We start from the raw sequence: 21195 nt of genomic DNA on the forward strand, positions 1-21195 counted from the left end.
CACACAGAGCAGATGACATAACACTTAAATCAAGTGCAGTCACTGAATACAGTATTCAATTGGTTGTCATCTTACAATACTCTCAAAGACGCATGTTCAGGTATCTACTAAAAACACAAAAACACAATAGCAGCTATAACATGGGGTGTCCGTGACAGATTTTTCTGCTGAAATTTAAACTGGAGTTTACATTAAAAAGTATTGACTTGATTAAAAAAACAAAACAAAACAAAAAAACACCATTTGTAATGGTGGGTGTAACACCAGAGAGCCAGATATCAGTGGAAGAGCCTGAACAGGAATCAAAAGCCCCTTTTCCATTGCAGGTACCAGCTTGACTCCACTCTTCTCTACCCTACTTGCTTTTGGTACCAGATGCTTCATTTTTCACTGCAGATAGCCCCCACCGCAGTGTAGCTGGTTCTCACCCTGACCCATCGCTAGCCTGCAGTGTTTACACATCGTTTGGTATCGCCTCTGCTTGCTTGGACCAAAACAGAGGTGATACCAAAAATAGTACTAGGTACTATCGTCAACTGACTGATGGAAACACAAAAACTGCCAGTCAGGCTGAGCCAGTAATAGGCGGTGGAAAAAGGGCTAAAGTGTGTCCAAGCTTTGCAGTGGCAACTGTCTGGGAGATGAGGATCACATTTTGTTTGAACAAAAGAAGCATAATGAGCAACAAGGGTGGTCAAACTTCCATCTATGCTGTTAACTGATTATGTTACTGTGAATGTGTTACTGTGTTTAATTCATTTATGTTGTCCTTCACTCACCACTGTTTTGCTAGGATTGTATTTGTATTTATGATAGTTATTCCACATCATGCAACTATGGTCTTGAGCTACTAAACCTAGGTGGGAAAATCTAGACAGGGAAACAGTTTAATCTACTGTGATATTTGACAATGGAAGGTTCAGTCATGCACTACTGCAGTGCAGTAATTCAGAGGCTTCAAAACAATCCAAGAAAAACAGGTTGTTTAGAAAAATGTCCATGCCACACTCAGAGATCATGGACTTGACCTGTGACAGGATCAGTGTAAACATCTCCAGGGTGGATTTTATTCATCCATGGAAGGGTTGACCAGAGAAAATATTACAGAAGGTGCAATGTGGATGACTGGAAAGATATGGTGCAGTGAAGTGAGTGCTGAATATACTGTTTGTTTTGCTTATCTCTTCTAAATAACTACAAGTTTATGACGCGAATATCTGTATAAGAAAAGATGAGTTACTATGCAATATTGTCTTTATAGACACCAGTATGTGAATCGATGACTGTATGAAGGGTTATGAGAACACACCACCATTCGGTGCATGCGACTGTGGATTTGAATGTCAAGTCCAGAGACTCAGCCAGGCGAGTGACAGACACTTACTGCCTTAAGATTTATTTTTGTTTAGAAGTAACAAAACACATACCACTTCTTGAGAACTTTGGCATGAAAAAATATAAATTGGCCTCTATCTTCATCTTTGAAAAGAAGACTCTATTACAATAAGTGCATTGTCTTCTGAAAAATGACTTTCTGTTGTGGCTGCCAGAAACCGGTTCTCCTTACCCTCCCTCTGCACAGGAAAGCCATTAATGTGCACCACTGCTCCTGCTTCTCTGCACCTCCTCCCACCACTGAAGCTTTCTCATGGGCCAGCAGGCTGACGAAACGGGCCGCCTGTCGAGGACTCTCCAGCAGCCGGCCTGCACGGAGGACATGCACGTAGGCACACACTGGTCTGCTGACACCATTCTCATCCTGCATATAGCACAGAACTGGAGGTAATGGGACAGTGTGGAGCCAGACACAAATCTGATGAGTTCAAGATTCAGTAATCCTTAACCTGGTAAGGAATATGAGAAGTCTCCCTCCCAGACCACTGACATACTAACATAATCTTAATAAAAACCTGTAAAGAACATTCCTGGTTAAAAAAGTTTTGAAAAAATATAATCAAAAATCAAGGGCACTATGTGATATAATGGCTAAATTTTTAACACCTAGTCATGGCCAAAAATATTGCCACCCCTTGCTTTTCTGTCAGATAGTGCAACACTTTTTCCAGAAAAAAACCCAACAATTCTGTGGTATTCTGATGTTTATTTCTTTTGTTTGCATTGGAACAAGACAAAAAGCCAAATCTGATATATTCCACACAGAACTCCAAAAATGGACCAGACAGAATGATTGACACCTTTTGAAAATCATCAGAAATAGTTGTATTTCAAGCATGTGATGCTCCTTTAATTTGTAAAGAAACTCACCTGTGGCAATCAGCAGGTGATGGCAACATAGAAATCACACTCACAACCAGTTAAAATGGAGAAAAGTTGACTCAACCTTTGTGTCGTGAGGACCACACTGAGCACGGAGAAAGGAAAGAAGAGCAAAGAATTGTCTGAGGGTTTGAGAAGCACAATAATGGAAAAGCATGGACAGTCTCAAGGCTCCAAGTCCATCTCCAGAGATCTGGCTGTTCCTGTGTCCACTGTGCACATCATTGTCAGGATGTTTACAGTCCATGGCGCTGTAGCTAATCTCCCTGGACATGGATGAAAGAGAAAAATAGGTGATAGGATGGTTCAGATGGGGGATAAAGAACCTCGATCAGCTTCCAAACAGGGTGCAACAGTGTGAGCTAACACTATCCGGCGCCATCTGAATAAGAACAAACGTTATGGTAAGACACCCAGGGGCCCCCACTGCTGACACAGAGACATAAAACAGCCAGATTGGAGTTTGTCTAAACTTACCTGAGGAAGCCACAGTCATTCTGGGAGAATGTCCTGTGGACAGATGAGACTAAAATAGAGCTTTTTGGTCGAGCACATCATTCTACTGTTTTCAGAAAACAAAATGAGGCCTTCAAAGAAAAGAACACGGTCCCTGAAGTCAAACATGGTGGAGGTTCACTGAGGTTTTGGGGTTGCTTTGCTGCTTCAGGCACTGGATGTCTTGACTATGTGTATGGCTTTATGAAATCTGAAGACTACCAGTGAATTCTGGGGCACAGTGTAGGGCCCAGTGTCAGAAAGCTGGGTCTCCATCAGAGGTCATAGCTCTTACAGCAGGACAATGACCCAAAGCAGACTTCACACAGCACCAGAAATGGTTTCAGACAATGAACTGGAGAGTTCTGAAGTGGCCAGCAATGAGTCCAGGTCTAAATCCCACAGAGCAGCTGTGGAGAGATCTCAGAACAGCAGCTGGGAGAAGGAAGCCTTCGAATCTGAGAGACATGGAGCAGCTGGCAAAAGAAGAGTGGTCCAGAATTCCAGTAGAGAGGAGGAAGAAACTCACTGATGGTTACAGGAAGTGACTGATTTCAGTTATTTTGTCCAAAGTTTATGCTACCAAATATTAACTTGAAGGTGTCAATAATTCTGTCCAGTCCTGGGGAGGCGACAGTGGTGCGGTGGGTAGTCGTCTCCCAACCAGAAGGTTGAAGGTTCGAATCTCGGTGCCAGCAGTCCACGTGCTGGAGTGTTCTTGGGCAAGACACTGAACCCTCCCGTTGCCCCCGATGGTTAGAGCCATCGGTTGAGGGGGCACCGCAGATGGCTGCCATCGGTTCTGTACCGGAAACAAATTTCTTGTGTGTAACATACTTGGCCAATAAAGGTGATTATTATTATCCTCCTCTATTTGTGGAGTTCTGTGTAGAATGCATCAGATTTGACATTTTGTCTTGTTTCAATGCAAACAAAAGAAATAAACAGGAGAATATCAAAAAATTTGTGATTGCAACAATTTTCTGGGAGAAGTGGTACGACAGAAATGCTTGGGTGCCAATATTTTTGGCCATGAAAATATACAAACCTGAGCAAAGATCTTGACCAGTTTGGATTGGTGTGATGGTCGGATCTCGAGGAACTCCCTCCACCACTGTTTGGCATAAACCAAGAAGAGCCTCTCCTTTTCTGCTATCCTCCGCCGCTCTAGTGATTGCTGAATAAGAAATACATTTACCAAATATAGAGCTCTAATGTTTCTTTTACTGCCCCCTGAAGAAGACTGATCCTTAACAACATGAACTGAAGTTTATTGAACTGATTTGCTATTAAATCTCAGCATGTTATTTTATTCATGAACAATAAAGCAGAAGAAGAAAGAGAGGGACAGACAGAGAACAAAGTGTGCTGACCTGTGTGCTGATGATGTCAGCACTCAGTGTCTCGGTGAGAGGAGGGAACAGCTCCAGACTGACAGTCAAAACACCGGCTGGGACTTTACATTCACTTCCTAGTGACAAACACACACATTACTGAAAGTTGTTCCCACACAAGAGGCAGGCAAACTACAAACGTTTTAGAAAAATCTTAAAATTCCTAGCATATCCTCCACTAACTAACTGTTAGTATACGGAAATAACTGTCAATATTTCACAGCAGTGGTTCCCAGCCTGGGGAGAGATCATCACAAGATTGTTACAAGATCATTAACGAGACGTTAAAAGGATAAGAAAAAATTTAGATTCTTGTACTCTTCACTGGCCTTTGCATAGTGCTTGTAAAATACTACAGACGTTTGCATCTTCTGGCCTGTAATATTATTATATATAATAAACAACTACTCTACAAATGAATTGAATTCAATATTAACTCAGTACTGTAGAGGTGGATACATTAAAATAAATACAATGACTATTTTATTATACACTGTCACTCTTGTATTGACTGCAGCAGAATCATTCTTCCTCACCAACGCCCATCAGCTCTACAGCAAAGCAGGTCTTTCCACTGGGTGAGCTGAGGACTGTCCTCCAGTCCAGAAAGTAGGATGAGACCAGCGTCGTCTCACTGGAGGTATCTGTCTTGATCAGCACCAAGTGAATCCGGTCACACATAGACAGCATGGTGGTCACGTCTACCATTTTACCGCCCTCTCCTACAGTGCCAAAAGTGATGACATGACACACAATGGATTGGTGGGTTTAATGAAAGGAATCCATCACATTTTCAAAACAGAACATGTCTAATTAAAGTGGAAAAATTATAGACTATTGCTGATTTACACGCACCTATGCCATCTCTGTGAATCTCTAAGAGGAAGCCCTCCTTCAGGTCAGGTTCACAGGCACAGGGCACTGGCTTTGAGCGAAACCTCTGACTGCGGAAGTGCAAGTACAATGTGAATGTGGAACACACTTGACCAGGTAAAGGCTCCGGCTCCTGGAGGTGCTCGAGGAAAGCCTTACCTCCAAGCACTTGCAGAAACAAATACCTCCTGGTTGGGTTAATGTTGGCTGGGAGAAAGAAAGGATTGTCTTCACTTAACAGTTCAAACATAAAAAATGATATCTTTGCATAAAGAAGAGAGGCCATTTGAATTTGTAAATTATGTTTCTTACTTTTCTTCAGCTGAGTGATATCTTTCTCTGCAAAGTAAGTAGCAGGCTTTTGAGGAGATCCTCTTTCTGCATCTTTGGGTGCTTCCTACAGTATTAAAGCATACCAACATGACAAGAGTACACAGCAGTTAGCAGGGGATTTCATTCATACATTACACCACAATACAAGTTGCCATCTGGACCTATAGTAGGTTCAGATGAGTACTGCAACAATGACACTAGTGTCTATTTGTAACATTCAGTTGGGAAGTCTTAAATGGAAATGTAGTTAAATGCTACCAGTGTGATTATCAAGTAGCTGGTTAACCTGGGTAAAGTGTATGTCCTTCATCACATCATCTATGATGCCCCTGCGTTGCAGAGCACGTAGGAAATCTGCCTCAGACAGAGACTGATGTGCTGGGCCCTGATCATCCCTCACAGTCTCAGCCAGCACCTCCCGAATCTTCCCATAGATATCCATCTAACAACAGGGGGGGAACAAAAATTACAAGATAAATATTTCCCACAATATTGTCCACTTATATACCTTTCAAAAAACAAACAAACAAGCAAAACAACCCGTTACTAGATAAAAATCATACTAGACCAAAAACATAATGTCTAGGTTACTCTACTGTCCGATCTGATCTATCTGGTCTAATCTCTTTACACCATACGCCCGAGAGCAGTGTACCTGTAGACCTCTGAAGGTCAATCAGGTAGATCCTGTAAAGTCGGCAGCAGAACAATCTGCGAACTTTTTGCAGCACAAACGAATGACACCATTTTGGCCTTATTTTGCGTTGGGTGGGGGGCCAACTTCACGCAGAGAGCAGGGAATACAGTAGTTATAGTGAAACGTAAAACAGATTGGCACCATAGCCTTCAAAGGTTTGGAGACATTTTCCCATTGAATTAAATGGGAAAGTGTGTCCAAACCTTTGACTGACCGTATTAAAGCACGCAGTTTAGTGCTGCTATATATTAATATACTATTATTGGTGCAAGTTTGTTCGTTGTCAAAATGATACAAAAACTATATTTTATGAATGGCAGTTGGCGTTTCAGTGTCCCTTCAGGACACTGTGTAACGAAATAAATACGGGATAAAAATGGGAACTATTTAATAACGCAAACATATAGAAAAGCAAGCATTGTGACGTTTGCTCACCTTGAGCAGATGGTTGCGAATAATTTGCTTCAACTCGGAAGCTTTCTCGGGAGGCAGAGACATTACAGCTGATGAGCTCCGTTCAGTTTAAAGTCAAAATAGCTATCGACGTCAACTATAGGGCATTATCTTAACAAATAAACAATTATGTTTGTCTTATGTGACTTATATTTGAGATATCTATTCATTTGTCGCCTATAAAACGACTACAACTCGAATTCCCAGTCATAACCGCCCGTTTAAACTGAGGCGGAAAAGCGAGCGTGAATATGGCTATATGCTGGTGCCTGATAATGTCAAATCCTTTCCCCCAACAATTATGCCATAAAACAAAATATGATTCGTCGAGTGAGATATTTATGATGCGATACCTTAATTTAAGGAATGGTTGTCTTAGCTTTATTTAATTATGACAGGATAAATATTTGCCACTTCATTTAGGCATTGTATCGATTGCCCTACTGATGTCTGTAACAACATTCGATCTGCGACAACTAGTAAAGGACCCTTCTGTAGTCCAGTTTGTAGTTTTTTTTTATTCTTAATATATCCATCGGTACAAACTATAGCCCATGCCAAATCAACCTCTTTAATACTTACGCTATAAATATTTTCCCATTCCTTCCTTAACTTGAAATTGATCACTCTTTTTGTTGTACTCAATAAAAAAAGCGTCTATCTCATATCCTACTTGACAACTTCTATTTTCTTGTACAGGAGCGCACACACATTGTTTCCATTACCTCAGGGAACATTACATTGTAAGGATTTACATTTTGGGAACTTGCTTTTTGTCCCTATAAGAACATCCATTCCCCACAGTTTGACTCTGTAAACAGACTTCCATCTCTACAACACAAATAATGCCAGGCCACACTCACAGTTGTGTCTTTCATTAGGTGTGCAGAGCCTTATTGACATAATGCATTCCCTAGATCCTTACCCTAACTTTAATCAACACAACTAAATGTCTAACCCCAACATAGCCTGAACCCTAAAACCTTTCAAAAAGCCATGTGAAGTTGTGAAGACCAACTAAAATGTCCTCATAACCATAGCATCAATTATAATAAAGACATACACACACACACATACTATAACACAGAAAAAAGAAAACGAAAATACTATGGTAGCCAATATGACTAAGGTCTACTTGAAATACTGATTCAATTCTTGTAATCAATGGTGCAAGGCCTCGAGTCCGGCTGTATTGATTTAACTCATGGTCAGAATTAAATTATGGCTATAAAACAGCACTGCTGGGGTTGACATTGTAATGCTGCCTTACTGATACTGACTTGAAAAAAAAGCAAGCAGACAAGCAGAGATAGGTAAAAAAAGACAATGGTTTTATTGTTATTATTTCATGTTCTCACTGCAGCTCAGCACTGTATAAAACCCTGCTGAAATCTTATGTGGAATACAGGAATGAATGGAATGTTATAGTCCAACATATCTTTTGCTGGGCTAAATGAGAACTGAGTAAAGGCCGTGTGGGAAGCAGCCAATCAGCAATATGTCATTTCATCTCAGGGGTCAGTACATGCTAATGACACATTTGGTGTGCAGTCCACTCTGGTACAATTCGTTTTATCAACTCTCCATATCCATATTCTTCATATTATGTAGGAAACAAGCTCACATTAAGTCTTTTCTGTACTGATCATGCTATGAAACCATGGAGCACACAGTTTTTCATTTAACTCACTTCAAGGCACATTAAAAGCCAGCTACAAACATGTTTCCTATCACCCTCCTAATTTAGGATTAATCCAAAGTGCTCTGCTCTAACCTCTGAATTGCACTATTATAGCTTTAGATTGGTCCCAATTGAAAACCATTTTGGTGATACTATGGGTTCAAATTACAAAAGTCAAGTGCACTCATACACACAACACAAAGGTAGTATGACCAGTATCATTTATAATGCAGGTGGTCAGTTATGCCAAAGAAAGATACAAAAATACATTCCACTTAAAGGGAGTACAACTTACTGTCCTAAAATAGACAGCTTTGCTTTGGTTTCCTAAAAGAACAACAGTGGAATAACCTGAACACACATGTGAACCCATCCAGTGGGTGTGGAAGTGGTGACAGACCCTACAGCCTCTACAATCCAAGTGACAAACAAAACCTATTGGGGGTGGGGAGCTATTTAAAAGGGTAACATTCCAGGTGACTTTGAAACATCTGCAAGGCAGCTCCCCATGATGTGTCCAATCACACAAAACTATATAACTGGCCATATTTGGGTTGCTTCTCTAAATGTGAATGGAAGAACAAGCTCTGGAAAATCTACATGCATGCATGAAATTACATTAAAGAAAAACAAACAAAAAAGTCCCATAGCTAACCTCTAGGCCTGGTATATTCCTACATATGTATGGTAGGATGGGCAGTCAACACACAAGTCATTATGAAATGCAAAATGTAAAACCTGTCCACATATGATCAATATAAATCTGACCATTACAAATAAAGAATGCAAAAATAAACGTGTCAAAATATTTTTTCTTTGTACTGCAACTTTAGTAAGTTTCTTTCAAAGCATACAGTACGCTCCTCAACAGTGACAAGAAAGAAAGGCAATTAAATCATCATGCTGGCACCATGATCCTGAGTTGTTAGTATTTTTGTTAAGATCTTACTTGAAAATTATACACACTCATTTGATCTAGTTGGGAGCATGAAATTGTCCAAATTGTCCGACCTTACAGAAATAAATACCCTCAGTTATGCACATATACTATATTGCCAAAGGTATTCACTTGTCTGCCTTCACATGCAAATGAACTTGAGTAGCAACCGATTCTTAATCCACAGGGTTTAATTTAATGTTGGTTCACCCTTTGCAGCTATAACAGTGTCAACTCTTCTGCGAAGGCTGTCTACAAGGTTTAGGAGTGTGTTAATGGGAATTTTTGACCATTCTTCCAGAAGCACATTTGTAAGGTCAGACACTGATGTTGGACGAGAAGGCCTGGATCGCAGTCTCCGCTCTAATTCATCCCAAAGGTGTTCTATCAGGTTGAGGTCAGGACTCTGTGCAGGCCAGTCAAGTTCTTCCACACCAAACTCACTCATCCGTGTCTTTATGGACCTTGGCTTTGTGCACTGGTGTGCAGTCATGATGGAACAGGAATGGGCCATCCCCAAACTGTTCCCAAAAAGTTGGAAGCATGAAATCGTCCAAAATGTCTTGGTATGCTGAGGCATTAAGAGTTCCTTTCACTGGAACTAAGGGGCCAAGCCCAGCTCCTGAAAAACAACCCCACATCATAATCCCCCCTCCACCAAACTTTACACTTGGCACAATGCAGTCAGACAAGTTATGTTCCCCTGGCAACTACCAAACCCAGACTTGTCCATGGGATTGCCAAACAGAGAAGTGTGATTCATCACTCCAGAGAACATGTCTCCACTGCTCTAGAGTCCAGTGGCACCATGCTTTACACTACTGTATCTGACGCTTTGCATTGCACGTGGTGATGTAAGGCTTGGATGCAGATGCTCGACCAGGGAACCCAATTGTGGCTGAGTTGCTGTCGTTCCCAATTGCTTCAACTTTGTTATAATACCACTAACAGTTGACTGTGAAATATATTTAGTAACGAGGAAATTTCACAGCTGGACTTATTGTACAGGTGGCATCCTATCACGGTACCACGCTGGAATTCACTGAGCTCCTGAGAGCGACCCATTCTTTCACAAATGTTTGTAGAAGTGGTCTGCATGCCTAGGTGCTTGATTATATACACCTGTATCCATGGAAGTGGTTGGAACACCTGAAGTCAATGATTTGAATGGGTGAGTGAATACTTTTGGCAATATAGTGTATTACCTTCTAAATCTACTGAAAGAAGTACCTAATCCCTGGTACTGGTGCAAAGTAAGAGTTGATTTTAAGTGACCCGGAATGTTTCACTGGGAGTACGTCCAGTAAACCAGCAGGCCAACAGCCAAAGCTGCCCCAGCACCAACGCTGAGTAGAACGGGCTTCCAATACAGCCACTTCTCTCGTTTCCTCTCAGAGTCAGTCAGTCTCTGTTTCATCTGCTGGACCTTCTGTGCGGTGCTGGCAATCCTCTCCTTACGGTGTCGCTTTCTGACACTGAAAGAGACAGTTAGGGGAAGCAGTCAGAAAACTACAAATGTGAAAACCATGCCACTGCTGGGACAGATAATTGTGTGGATGCTGTGAAGCACTTCAGCACACTTTTAGCTAGAAACATGATTTCAACTGTTTGCTATTCAGCAACTCTTCAGCTATTGATACTGTAACCAGCTTTTTGATACCTTTTATGGTTTTTGCATAATTACCATTTACATTTTGCGCTTCACTTCAATAGTCACACTCTAGTAGTTCTCAGGGTGTAGGACTACTCTTTCTCTCTCTCTCACACACATGCACACAACCCTACTAGTTTTACCTACTTTGTGGGGACCAATGGGAAAATGTTCACATCTTAATAAGTTCAGTATAGTTTCAGCTAGAAAAGCCATTCAGGTATCAAAATGTTCAGCTCTTCAGGACATTCCGGCTTATATTATCTTTTTTTAACCATTTATACTTTTTACAATATTCAGCTTTTCCAGCAAATCTTTCTCCATTCAAATGAATGGGTAAAAATTTCATAAGTTACTACAATTAAGCATACTTTCAGATAGAAACACCATGTCAACTGTTAATCAGCAACTCTTCAGCTATTCATACTGTAAACAGCTTATTGATATCTTTTACGTTTTTTTTTGCATAATTGATGTTTACATTTTAGGTTTCATTTCAATAGGCATACTCTAGAAATCCTCAGTGTAGGACTACTCTCTCTCTCTCTCTCTCTCTCACACTGACACCTAGTTGTTTTACCTACTTTGTGGGGACCAATTAGAACATTTTCACATCTTAATAGGTTCAGCATAGTTTCAGCTAGAAAAGCCATTTAGGTATCAAAATGTTCAGCTCTTCAAGGGCATTACAATATCTTTTTTTCCAGCTAACTTTGCCCCATTCGACTGCTGCCCATTCCACTGTGCACCGGCCCCTTATGGATCCTCCTGCAGGTGGTGGACCCACGGGAGGACGTCCCCACGTCGCTTGTTCGGGCTAAGCCCGGCTGGGCCCCCTGAGGGGAGGCCCGACCACCAGGTGCTCACATTCGAGCCCCGACCCCGGGCCTGGCTCCAGGGTGGGGCCCCGGCTGCGCCATGCTGGGCAACCTCAACGTCCTTGGTTGAATTCTATTCATAAAGGGCTTTTGAACTGCTCTTAGTCTGACCCGTCACTCAGGACCTGTTTGCGTTGGGAGACCCTACCAGGGGCATATAGCCCCCGACAACATAGCTCCTCGGATCACTTGGATACTCAAACCCCTCCACCACAATAAGGTGGCGGTTCAAGGAGGGGAGGAATGGCCCCCCCGATCTGAACCCGAGTGGTGTTTTGTTATTGGACTTCTGTGCTAGTCACAGTTTGTCCATAACAAACACCATGTTCAAGCATAAGGGTGTCCATCAATGTACATGGAACCAGGACACCCTAGGCCGGAGGTCGATCAACTTTGTGGTTGTTTCATCTGATCTCCGGCCATATGTCTTGGACACTCGGGGGAAGAGAGGGGTGGAGCTGTCAATTGATCACCAATTGATCACCTGGTGGTGAGCTGGATCCAATGGCGGGGGAGGACGCTGGACAGACTCAGCAGACCCAAACATATTGTGAGGGTCTGTTGGGAACATTTAGCAGAATTCCCCGTCAGAGCGATCTTCAACTCCCAACTCTGGCAGAGCTTTGACCAGATCCTGGGGGAGATTGGAGACATTGAGTCTGAGTGGGCCATGTTCTCCGCCTCCATTGTCGATGCGGCCGTTCTGAGCTGTGGCCGTAAGGTCTCCGATGCCTGTCGTGGTCGCAATCCCCGAACCCGGCGGACGACACCCGAAGTAAGGGCGAACGGCAAGGGCTGCTTTTCCAGTGAGCGGCTTCTTCTAATATCCATGGTTATTGTTTGGTTGAGATGTTGTTTAGTATGTAAAAGTGCATATTGACAAAGACAGGGAGAGAAAGTGGAGAATGACAAAGATACATAGATGGGTTGGGATGGGGATGAAAAGCACAAACAAGGGATGGACAGAAGGAGAGAGAAAGACAAGAGTGGATGTCTTGAGAAACAATGACATAAAGATGGCTAAGACTCAGATGATTTACTGAGACTGTACAGGCATTACTGGATACAGCAGAGGATTCATTCAAGTTTTAAAATGGTAAACAAAAATGCAACTGAATAAAGTTTCACTTCTCAAATCTCAGGCAGTTTTGACAGGTTTCTGCTGATCTCTCCAGTAATGCCATTCTCAATATTTAGAGACAAGGCAGCATCTTTGTGCTAATAAGAACCAGAGCCTATGGTTTGGCAGAGGCACTGAGGGTTTGACTGGTCAGGTAAAGCTGGTGGTGAACACACACACACACACACACCACAGATGCACTGCTGTTCTCTCTCTCTCTCTCTCACACACACACACACACACTCACTCAGGTATCAAAATGGTCAGCTCTTCCGGGACATCCTGGCTTGTATATTTCTTTTTTGTAACATTTATACTTTTTAAAATATTCAGCTTTTTTCAGCAAATTTTGCCCCATTCAAATGAATGGGAAAAATGTTCTATTGTTTGGTTGAGATGTTGTTTAGTATGTAAAAGTGCATATTGACAAAGACAGGGAGAGAAAGTGGAGAATGACAAAGATACATAGATGGGTTGGGATGGGGATGAAAAGCACAAACAAGGGATGGACAGAAGGAGAGAGAAAGACAAGAGTGGATGTCTTGAGAAACAATGACATAAAGATGGCTAAGACTCAGATGATTTACTGAGACTGTACAGGCATTACTGGATACAGCAGAGGATTCATTCAAGTTTTAAAATGGTAAACAAAAATGCAACTGAATAAAGTTTCACTTCTCAAATCTCAGGCAGTTTTGACAGGTTTCTGCTGATCTCTCCAGTAATGCCATTCTCAATATTTAGAGACAAGGCAGCATCTTTGTGCTAATAAGAACCAGAGCCTATGGTTTGGCAGAGGCACTGAGGGTTTGACTGGTCAGGTAAAGCTGGTGGTGAACACACACACACACACACACCACAGATGCACTGCTGTTCTCTCTCTCTCTCTCTCACACACACACACACACACTCACTCAGGTATCAAAATGGTCAGCTCTTCCGGGACATCCTGGCTTGTATATTTCTTTTTTGTAACATTTATACTTTTTAAAATATTCAGCTTTTTTCAGCAAATTTTGCCCCATTCAAATGAATAGAAACACTTTTCACATCTTAAGTTAAGCATAGTCTGAGCTAAAAACACCATTTCAACTGTAAATCAATCAGCAAGTCTTCAGCTATTCATACTGTAAACAGCTTTTTGATATTTTTATGGTTTTTGCATAATTAGCGTTTAAATTTTATGTTTCATTTCAATAGCCACACTCTAGTAACTTCTCAGTGTGTAGGACTACTCTTTCTTTCCCACACACACACCATTACCCCCCATCCACACACACACACACACACACACACACACACACACACACAGACACACACATGCAAAAAGGTGACATAACATTTTGTTTTGTTTTTACATTTTTGGTTGAGATAAGGGCATTTTAACACAATGTGTAGATGCTGAAAAGCATCCACACTATGTTATCCAATTATTTATTATTCTGGTTTCTTCCATATGTTTTTTGGCGCTTAATTTCTTCAGCATACTTTCAGCTAGCAAAACCATTCATTCATTCATTTTCTACCGCTGAATCCCTGAACGGGGTCACGGGTTGTGGCATTCATGTGGACGGCAAAGTAAGAATTTCATTGTTCAGGGAAACACGTTTCCTAACTGTGCATATGACAAATAAACAATTTGACTTTGACACATGGAAGTGACACATGAAGTGTTTACAGCCCACCTGCTAATACAGCAATAAAGTTTTGTTTTCCATGAGTGGGTGCTATGTTGATAGTTGCTCCTCGTTAGCAGGATACAGTGGTTTTTACATGGGTATGCAATGTTCCTGTGGAAAGCAAAACAAGTGGAGCGCCATTTTAATGCATGAACAGGTGGTAACAATTAGTGGGGTTGGGATCCTCGTGCTGCCCCCTAGCAAAACCATTTGGGTGTAAAAATGTTCAGCATTTTCAGGGCGATCCTTCAGCACTCACCATCCACACGCATTTTCTTCAAAAAATGATTTCTCTAGTTCAAGAATTATTACACAAAATAAGACACTTAAGAATGACTAGCAGAAACAGTAAGAAGGAAGGTCTCTGAGGTCAAACTGTAATTTCAAGGTGTGACTTTAGAGCAGTGTAGATGGAAATGAAGTAAGCAGACCTTGGATAGCAAGACTGCACACAAAGAGGAGTCCGAGGCAATTATAGCATTTAATTTTTCGACAATTGTACCCTTTCTACACAGTGCAGCTGACCTAATTCACGTCACTAAGCCCCGAGTGTTGCTACTTACTGCCCAGGTTTGTGTGCCGCAGTGTGGTTGTGAGCGTCTGGCTCTTTTGCCAGCAGGTGGTCTCCTGAGGCAGCCTCTGGCTCCAGGCAGGGTCCTGGCTGGCCGTTGGGCCTGCTGTCACTGAGGTGAGGTCTGGGTGGAGGTGGTGGAGGGGGCAGATCTGGCTCCAAGCAAAGGGCAGATCTGGGCAGCACGCTCTCCTCGTTTTGCTGCAGGGGACAAGAGACACGAGCCTCTTTTAGACAAAGATTCTGCTATACTGACATGAAGCTGGCTCTTCTTTATTGTAGCTCGCCTATTTACACTGAACTTAAAAAGCTGGAAAAATGCCACTCATGTCCTTTTCACACAGGCATCCCAGTATTAGAGGCATGACTTTTAATGTGACACACACTGTGACATATAACCAGGAATGTAACACACACACACACACACACACCAGAAATATGAAGCATACAAATAATGTTGTTGCTTTTAATCAGCACTGGCAGGTGAACATAGTGGGGATGTGCTTTTGCTTGTCCTGCACATTTACTACTTGATTCAGACTCAAACCTGTTGTGCGGAGTGTACAACATGTTAATGATTACGGCCACAGATTTTGTTAAATTTAAATCCCATGGCAATGTGTTGCAGAAACAACACTTCATCAAAACCTCACACACCTCCACCCCCAATGCCCCAGAATGCAAATCAGAAAAAATAGATCATGAACATTGTTGCTTGGGACAGTCAAGAGAAAGTATTTAAGACTTTCATAATTTTAATTTAAAATTAAAAAAAAAAAAAAAAATTACTCCATATTTTAAAAGACTTTTCAAGATCGGTGGCTACGCTGTTATTCCCTGTTTTTTTTTTTTATAGTCTTAAGACTCTGGCTGTGCTGACTTTTGCCAAAAAAATTACAATGAGGCTGAAAGACATGATTACTCTAAAAAAAAGAGAACAGGCACTGTTGCAGCTGAAGCTTTCAGTTTCACTCTAAAACCCATTCTCAGGAACAGGTAGCTGTGGGCTATATCAGGAAACAACTCATAAATACCTGCTGTCAGCCTATTAGTTGCATCAAGTAAGCTGATGACATCAGAGGTGTACACTGACACTTCTAGCTGCTCCAGATGATATTAATGTAAAAGCAAAAGCTTGAAAGTGCAGCAGTGCCCTATAAACAGCATACAATTGATGCCACAGTGGTTTCAGTATTTGCATGTATTCTCTGGAATCGGCTTCTGGAGCTGGCAGTCACCGGTCTAGTCTAAGATACAGTATCAGTGAGTATCCCTGACACTAGCATTCAAGTGTAAATATTCTCTTAACAGCCCAAATATGAGCCTGAGACATTTTGCAAGTATGGTCTCACTCCCTAGCCTTGGGACTGAACAACCTGTGGTCCTGAGTTGTCTGTCAAGATGAGTTTGGCTCCCTCGATAACAGCCATGTAGGAGAAGCGGAGCTGGTCGGGGGTCTGGATCAGGCCCATGCGGTACTCTCTCATGTCCAGTAGCACCTTCTGTATGTCCACGGATGAGGGATTCTTCCACTTGTCCATCTGCAAATCAGATAAACATATTTATAATACCCTGTACAGTTAAGCCTACTTTGTTTTCACTAAATACAGAAGCATATAACCAACATGCCACAACTTCTCCATTTGCAGGGATTAGTATGTATACTCATAGCAGGAGCACCTCATTCTAATCTCTTGCCAAAAGCTGAATGCCAAGAAATTTTAAGTCTTTGTTTTAGACATTATACAACAGTTGCTTTTAATGATGGCTGCATTTGGTGGCAATCCCCCTCTCTGTTCTCACCAGGACCAGGCAGGTGTCCACCAAAATGAAGGTTCCTGAGCGTCCAATCCCAGCGCTGCAGTGCACCACTGAGGGTCCATTTACTGGATCCAATGAGCCAGACTCCCGAACCTTGAAGAGGAAGTCAAGGAAGGAAGCGGGAGATTCTGGGACACCAAAGTCTGGCCATGTGGTGTAGTGAAAGTGGTAGATCTCCCTCGACTCCCCTGTCTATGGTAGAAAATGTGATGTTGGCCATGATTGGAGAGTTCAACAGAGAGTGTTCTGCATGTTTGGGCTGATTTGTCAATAGGGAAAACATCACACACACATGCCATGAAATCACAACATTTATATGTCTGTACATTAAGAAAAAGATGCTGGAAGATTGGTTATGTAATATTCAGGAGCTGCAGCTTCCCTGAAAACAAACAGGGCACTGAACATAAGCAAAGCACTGAAAATAACTTACTTTAGAAATGGACTGCATGAACTTTCCTGAACTACACACACACAGCAGTTTTTAACCACTCCAGATTTTAAAAGTTTATACAGTAACAGTCTCTCTCTCATGCTCACCTTTGTATTTTGCAGTTCTAGCACTCGGATTGTGTAACAGGATTGGTCTTCCTCTGAAAGTAGCCTGACAACAAACCCCGTGTCTGTGAAAGACATCTGTAGCTCTTCTGTGGTGGGCCAGTACTGTGCACACTTTTCCTGTTAGGACAGAAATGAATTAACTCAAGTCTTGGAAGCCACATGCTCTGGGTCCTCTGAAGGGTGTTAAATGAAGCACTGCAGTATAGGTGGATAAAGACAGTGCAAGATGCACACAAGCTGGGCATTCATCACTGAATGTTCACAGACTTTGGAAGAAATCCCATGATGTTATCAACTTTATTAAATATCATTCCCACAGTAAAGGAATGTTTAATGTACAAACAACCCATCTGATGATGTTACTAATCCTCAGGGTCATTATAGTCAATAGTACATCCATATTATACTAAACAGTTTTTAGCTGCTTGGTTCTATAAGTCAGACACAGTGTCCATAAAGCACTGCAAAACATTTTGCTGAATTTCACCCTAAACACTGATGAGACTGTAAGTGTTTTGATATATAAGGATTTTAGGATTATTTGCAAAACACATTGTATATTGGGAACAGATTTGTTCTTGTTGTGGAATATTTGTAATGTGCTGCTTCTTTTGAAAAGGTACAGCTCAGTATGTTTGAATGCATAAATAGAAAACTGGCAAGTCACATTGTTCTAACCTTCCATCTCCAAGCTCTGATCTTTCCTCTGGGTAAAACAGGTCATATGTAACTTCAAATGTTAACCTCAAGAACAAAACTAACTAATTTACTTGTGAAACTGAAAAAAATAGCTATAAATGTGATTTCATATTGCCAGCATGGAAAAACAAGACTGAAAGAGACAGTTCAAGATTTGGGAAATACACTTAATTACTTTCTTGCTGTCATTGCGATTAGTCAGGAAGTAGTTCAGCACATAATCCCCTGTAGAACCACAACATGTTACATCTACGGCTCACATACAAGATATAACTTTTAGGTTTTAGTTACCTTCAGAAAGAGCCAGAGTAGCTTTCCCCTGTTTTCCAGTCTTTATGCTAAGCAAATCAGTGTATTTCCAAAAAACAACAAACTACTCCTTTAAATATGAAACAACGTTGCCTCACTGGACTTAGGAATGAGGGACAAACTAGCCAGGATTTTCCAGTTATCCTGGCTGAATTTAGCTGTGAATCGGTTTCACCAAAGCAGTGGCATGTAAATTACCATGGAGATTTATTCTGTGCAGCTAGCCTGATGCAGGCCAAGCTAACAGCCAGGCACCCCAATCAGATACTGATGTGTTTTTTACAGTTAAACAGTAAAATGTGATATGAAATAATATTAAATATTAGGTGCCTATTTCACACAATCAACAACATTTTATTAACTCACAAATGCAACCAAAATATAATCTGAAAATGTTATTGTGCTCCTCTCCGCACTATAAGTAGAAATCTGTGGTCTAGCACCGACTGTTTTAATAAAATAGACAACACTGGGATGTGATAAATGAATAATTAGCAGGTGCCACAGTGTACTCACAGATCCCCTTTCAATGACTCTGTTGAGCATTATAACAGCTTTAGAACACTGCTCCCAAATCATCAGCCAGAAATGGCCACAGGTATTCCTTAACGGTCCCTGTGGAAACAAAAGAAGAAGAAGAAAAAATATCCTGTTACTATCAAAGCTCACAGAACGTCAGTGAAATCCTGAACATTCTTCTTCATGTGGTTCACAGATTTCATCAACGTATACTCATGCAGACAGTGACAATTACACTACACAATTACACAACATACCTGAGAAAGAATGTAAGCTCTTTGGGCTTCTTCCACCATGACTAAACTTGCATTGATGTAATCATTTTCAGAGTTTTCAAGTTTTACCCGACTGTGATCATCTGAAACCAGTTGGAAGATCACAGAGCAATTACAAGCCACAAAGACAGTATTAATGTAAATTTTCATTAGGTTCAGTTGTTATATGACTCACATGGGCTCACATCTCTGTAGCGGTTCAAATTCCGATTCACTGGAAGTTTTGCCACTTTGTAAGGATATTCACTGGCTTGGTTACGGATTTCCTGTTGGAGACAAGAAGTAAAGTTACCACCATCACTTTATACTGCTAAAAACAACAACACCGATGGGAGACAATATCTGACAAACTGGTGCATACATAGATAATTGAAGTGGTGGCAAGTAATTCTGTCAGCATTAAGGAAATACCACAGAAGGATAAAAATAAAAGCCCTTTAATAATGTATGTGTTTTGTGCTGCAATCACTGAACTCTCATCTGTACTGACATGTACTACTCTGCCTTTATATTCCTGTCTTTTTCAAATTAATAGAAGGTATTATCATGTGCTGTTATTTTTGCTACAGGTTTAACTGTGTGTAAAGTGCAGCCAAAGGTGATAACCCAGCCTTGTAGACAACAACTTTATCCCTTATTCCCTTTAAGTGACACAAAAACAGAAACTCATTTACTATTAAAAATAAAAGCAAAAAGGAAACAAAACTAGACGCACACAAGAATAGTTTCAACATTTTAGTGAATGACAATTTACAATTGAGGTAGCTGATTTTTGAGCTCTCCGTCGGAATGATTTATCTGGCTAAAGGTAACAATGTTAGAGATGTCTTTTAATGTAGAAACTGGCCGTTTACTGGAATTTGTATTTTATTTTTGAGTATTTCTCTGTAACTACTACTCTGGGTAACTGTTAGCTAAAAAAAACCCCTCCGTTTACATGCCACCCTGTAGTCACTAGAAAAGTTACTGGGTCAAAGCCTAAGTTAAACCGGAAATGAAATATTGTAAACAAAATACTGGGCTCTCTGAGAGAGCTGGTGGTAAAACACAAGCGCTTTTCTCTGGAAGCCCTGATGAGTTCTCAGAAACTGCAGCTGACGTCTGTTCAAGTATGAAGACTGTACCGCTGCACGTTTCCTAGCTGCAAGCTTTCTAGCTACAGAAGTCAGCAACCTGCTAGTTTCTCCTTCCTCTTCACTAAGTGTATAGCACTATGTCTTTATGTAACATCTGCACAATATGCTATGGTCTGTAGGTCAGCACAGCTAAACGTGTTGTCTATAAGGCTATAACACCACATACTGGGAAAGGTGTCTAACGGGCTAGCTATCAAATTAGATAGCTAAGTAAGCTAGCGACCGATCGTCATAGAAACACGAGAGGCCCAGTGTCCCGACTTACATTGTATAGGTTTTGCCATTTCCCGGACGAATCAATGTCTTCAAATTCTTGCTCCATTGTATCACAATTTATAGTCTCTAGACACTTGCTGAATGATCACAAAGTGTTTGCAGCAGCGTTACTCCTTTCTGTCAGCCATTTAAACCGCAATCTATCGAACCCTCGGCATCCCTGCGGGGAGTCCACTACTGCTGCACAATACTGCCTGCATAATACTGCCTGCATGCTAACTAAGCTGGGTTGCCAGTTGTGATTTATAACTACTAGAAAAATATTTCCAGCCACTTAATGCTCTGGTATTTCCGTACATTAGTCCTGACCTGTGCATTACATTTAATTTGAGTTATGATAACAAGTTAGTTGAGGGTAGAAATTTATTTTTAATAATTAAACATCTTTGTATAATTTGTTTTACACGATATAGCATTGGTATTAAGAATATATTAGAACACGGTAATATTTTACAAATATTCCTGTATACAGCCTTCTAGTCTAAAAGTGTTCTAAAGCTGTGAATATAAAGGTAGTGTAAATCTAAAAACCTGGCAGCCCCGGCGACCGGCGTTTAGTT

General features: G+C 41.2%; 2 protein-coding genes across 2 annotated transcripts in view; both read right to left on the reverse strand.

Moving 5' to 3' along the window:
- Window positions 1-6772, reverse strand: part of cep76 (centrosomal protein 76) — a 14786-nt gene extending 8014 nt beyond the window's left edge. Inside the window, exons 1-8 of the mRNA XM_020606778.1 lie at window positions 6505-6772; window positions 5659-5814; window positions 5352-5436; window positions 5022-5246; window positions 4703-4888; window positions 4146-4243; window positions 3821-3949; window positions 1568-1759 (exon numbers count right to left, since the gene is read on the reverse strand). Coding sequence (XP_020462434.1) covers window positions 1568-1759; window positions 3821-3949; window positions 4146-4243; window positions 4703-4888; window positions 5022-5246; window positions 5352-5436; window positions 5659-5814; window positions 6505-6567 — 1134 coding nt within the window. The 5' untranslated portion in view covers window positions 6568-6772. The remainder of the gene's footprint in view (window positions 1-1567; window positions 1760-3820; window positions 3950-4145; window positions 4244-4702; window positions 4889-5021; window positions 5247-5351; window positions 5437-5658; window positions 5815-6504) is intronic.
- Window positions 6773-10270: 3498 nt separating this feature from the next.
- Window positions 10271-20859, reverse strand: ptpn2a (protein tyrosine phosphatase non-receptor type 2a). The gene is made up of 9 exons (XM_020606720.1): window positions 20625-20859; window positions 19399-19489; window positions 19206-19306; window positions 18946-19044; window positions 17401-17538; window positions 16843-17052; window positions 16416-16580; window positions 15032-15240; window positions 10271-10615 (listed from the first exon to the last, which is right to left on the reverse strand). Exons 1-9 carry the CDS (start codon window positions 20679-20681, stop codon window positions 10426-10428), a joined length of 1260 nt encoding a protein of 419 aa, XP_020462376.1. The 5' UTR covers window positions 20682-20859; the 3' UTR covers window positions 10271-10425.
- Between the last annotated feature and the right edge of the window lie 336 nt (window positions 20860-21195).

This window comes from Monopterus albus, unplaced genomic scaffold, assembly GCF_001952655.1.
Source record: "Monopterus albus unplaced genomic scaffold, M_albus_1.0 scaffold81.1, whole genome shotgun sequence".
Classification (NCBI taxonomy): domain Eukaryota; kingdom Metazoa; phylum Chordata; class Actinopteri; order Synbranchiformes; family Synbranchidae; genus Monopterus; species Monopterus albus.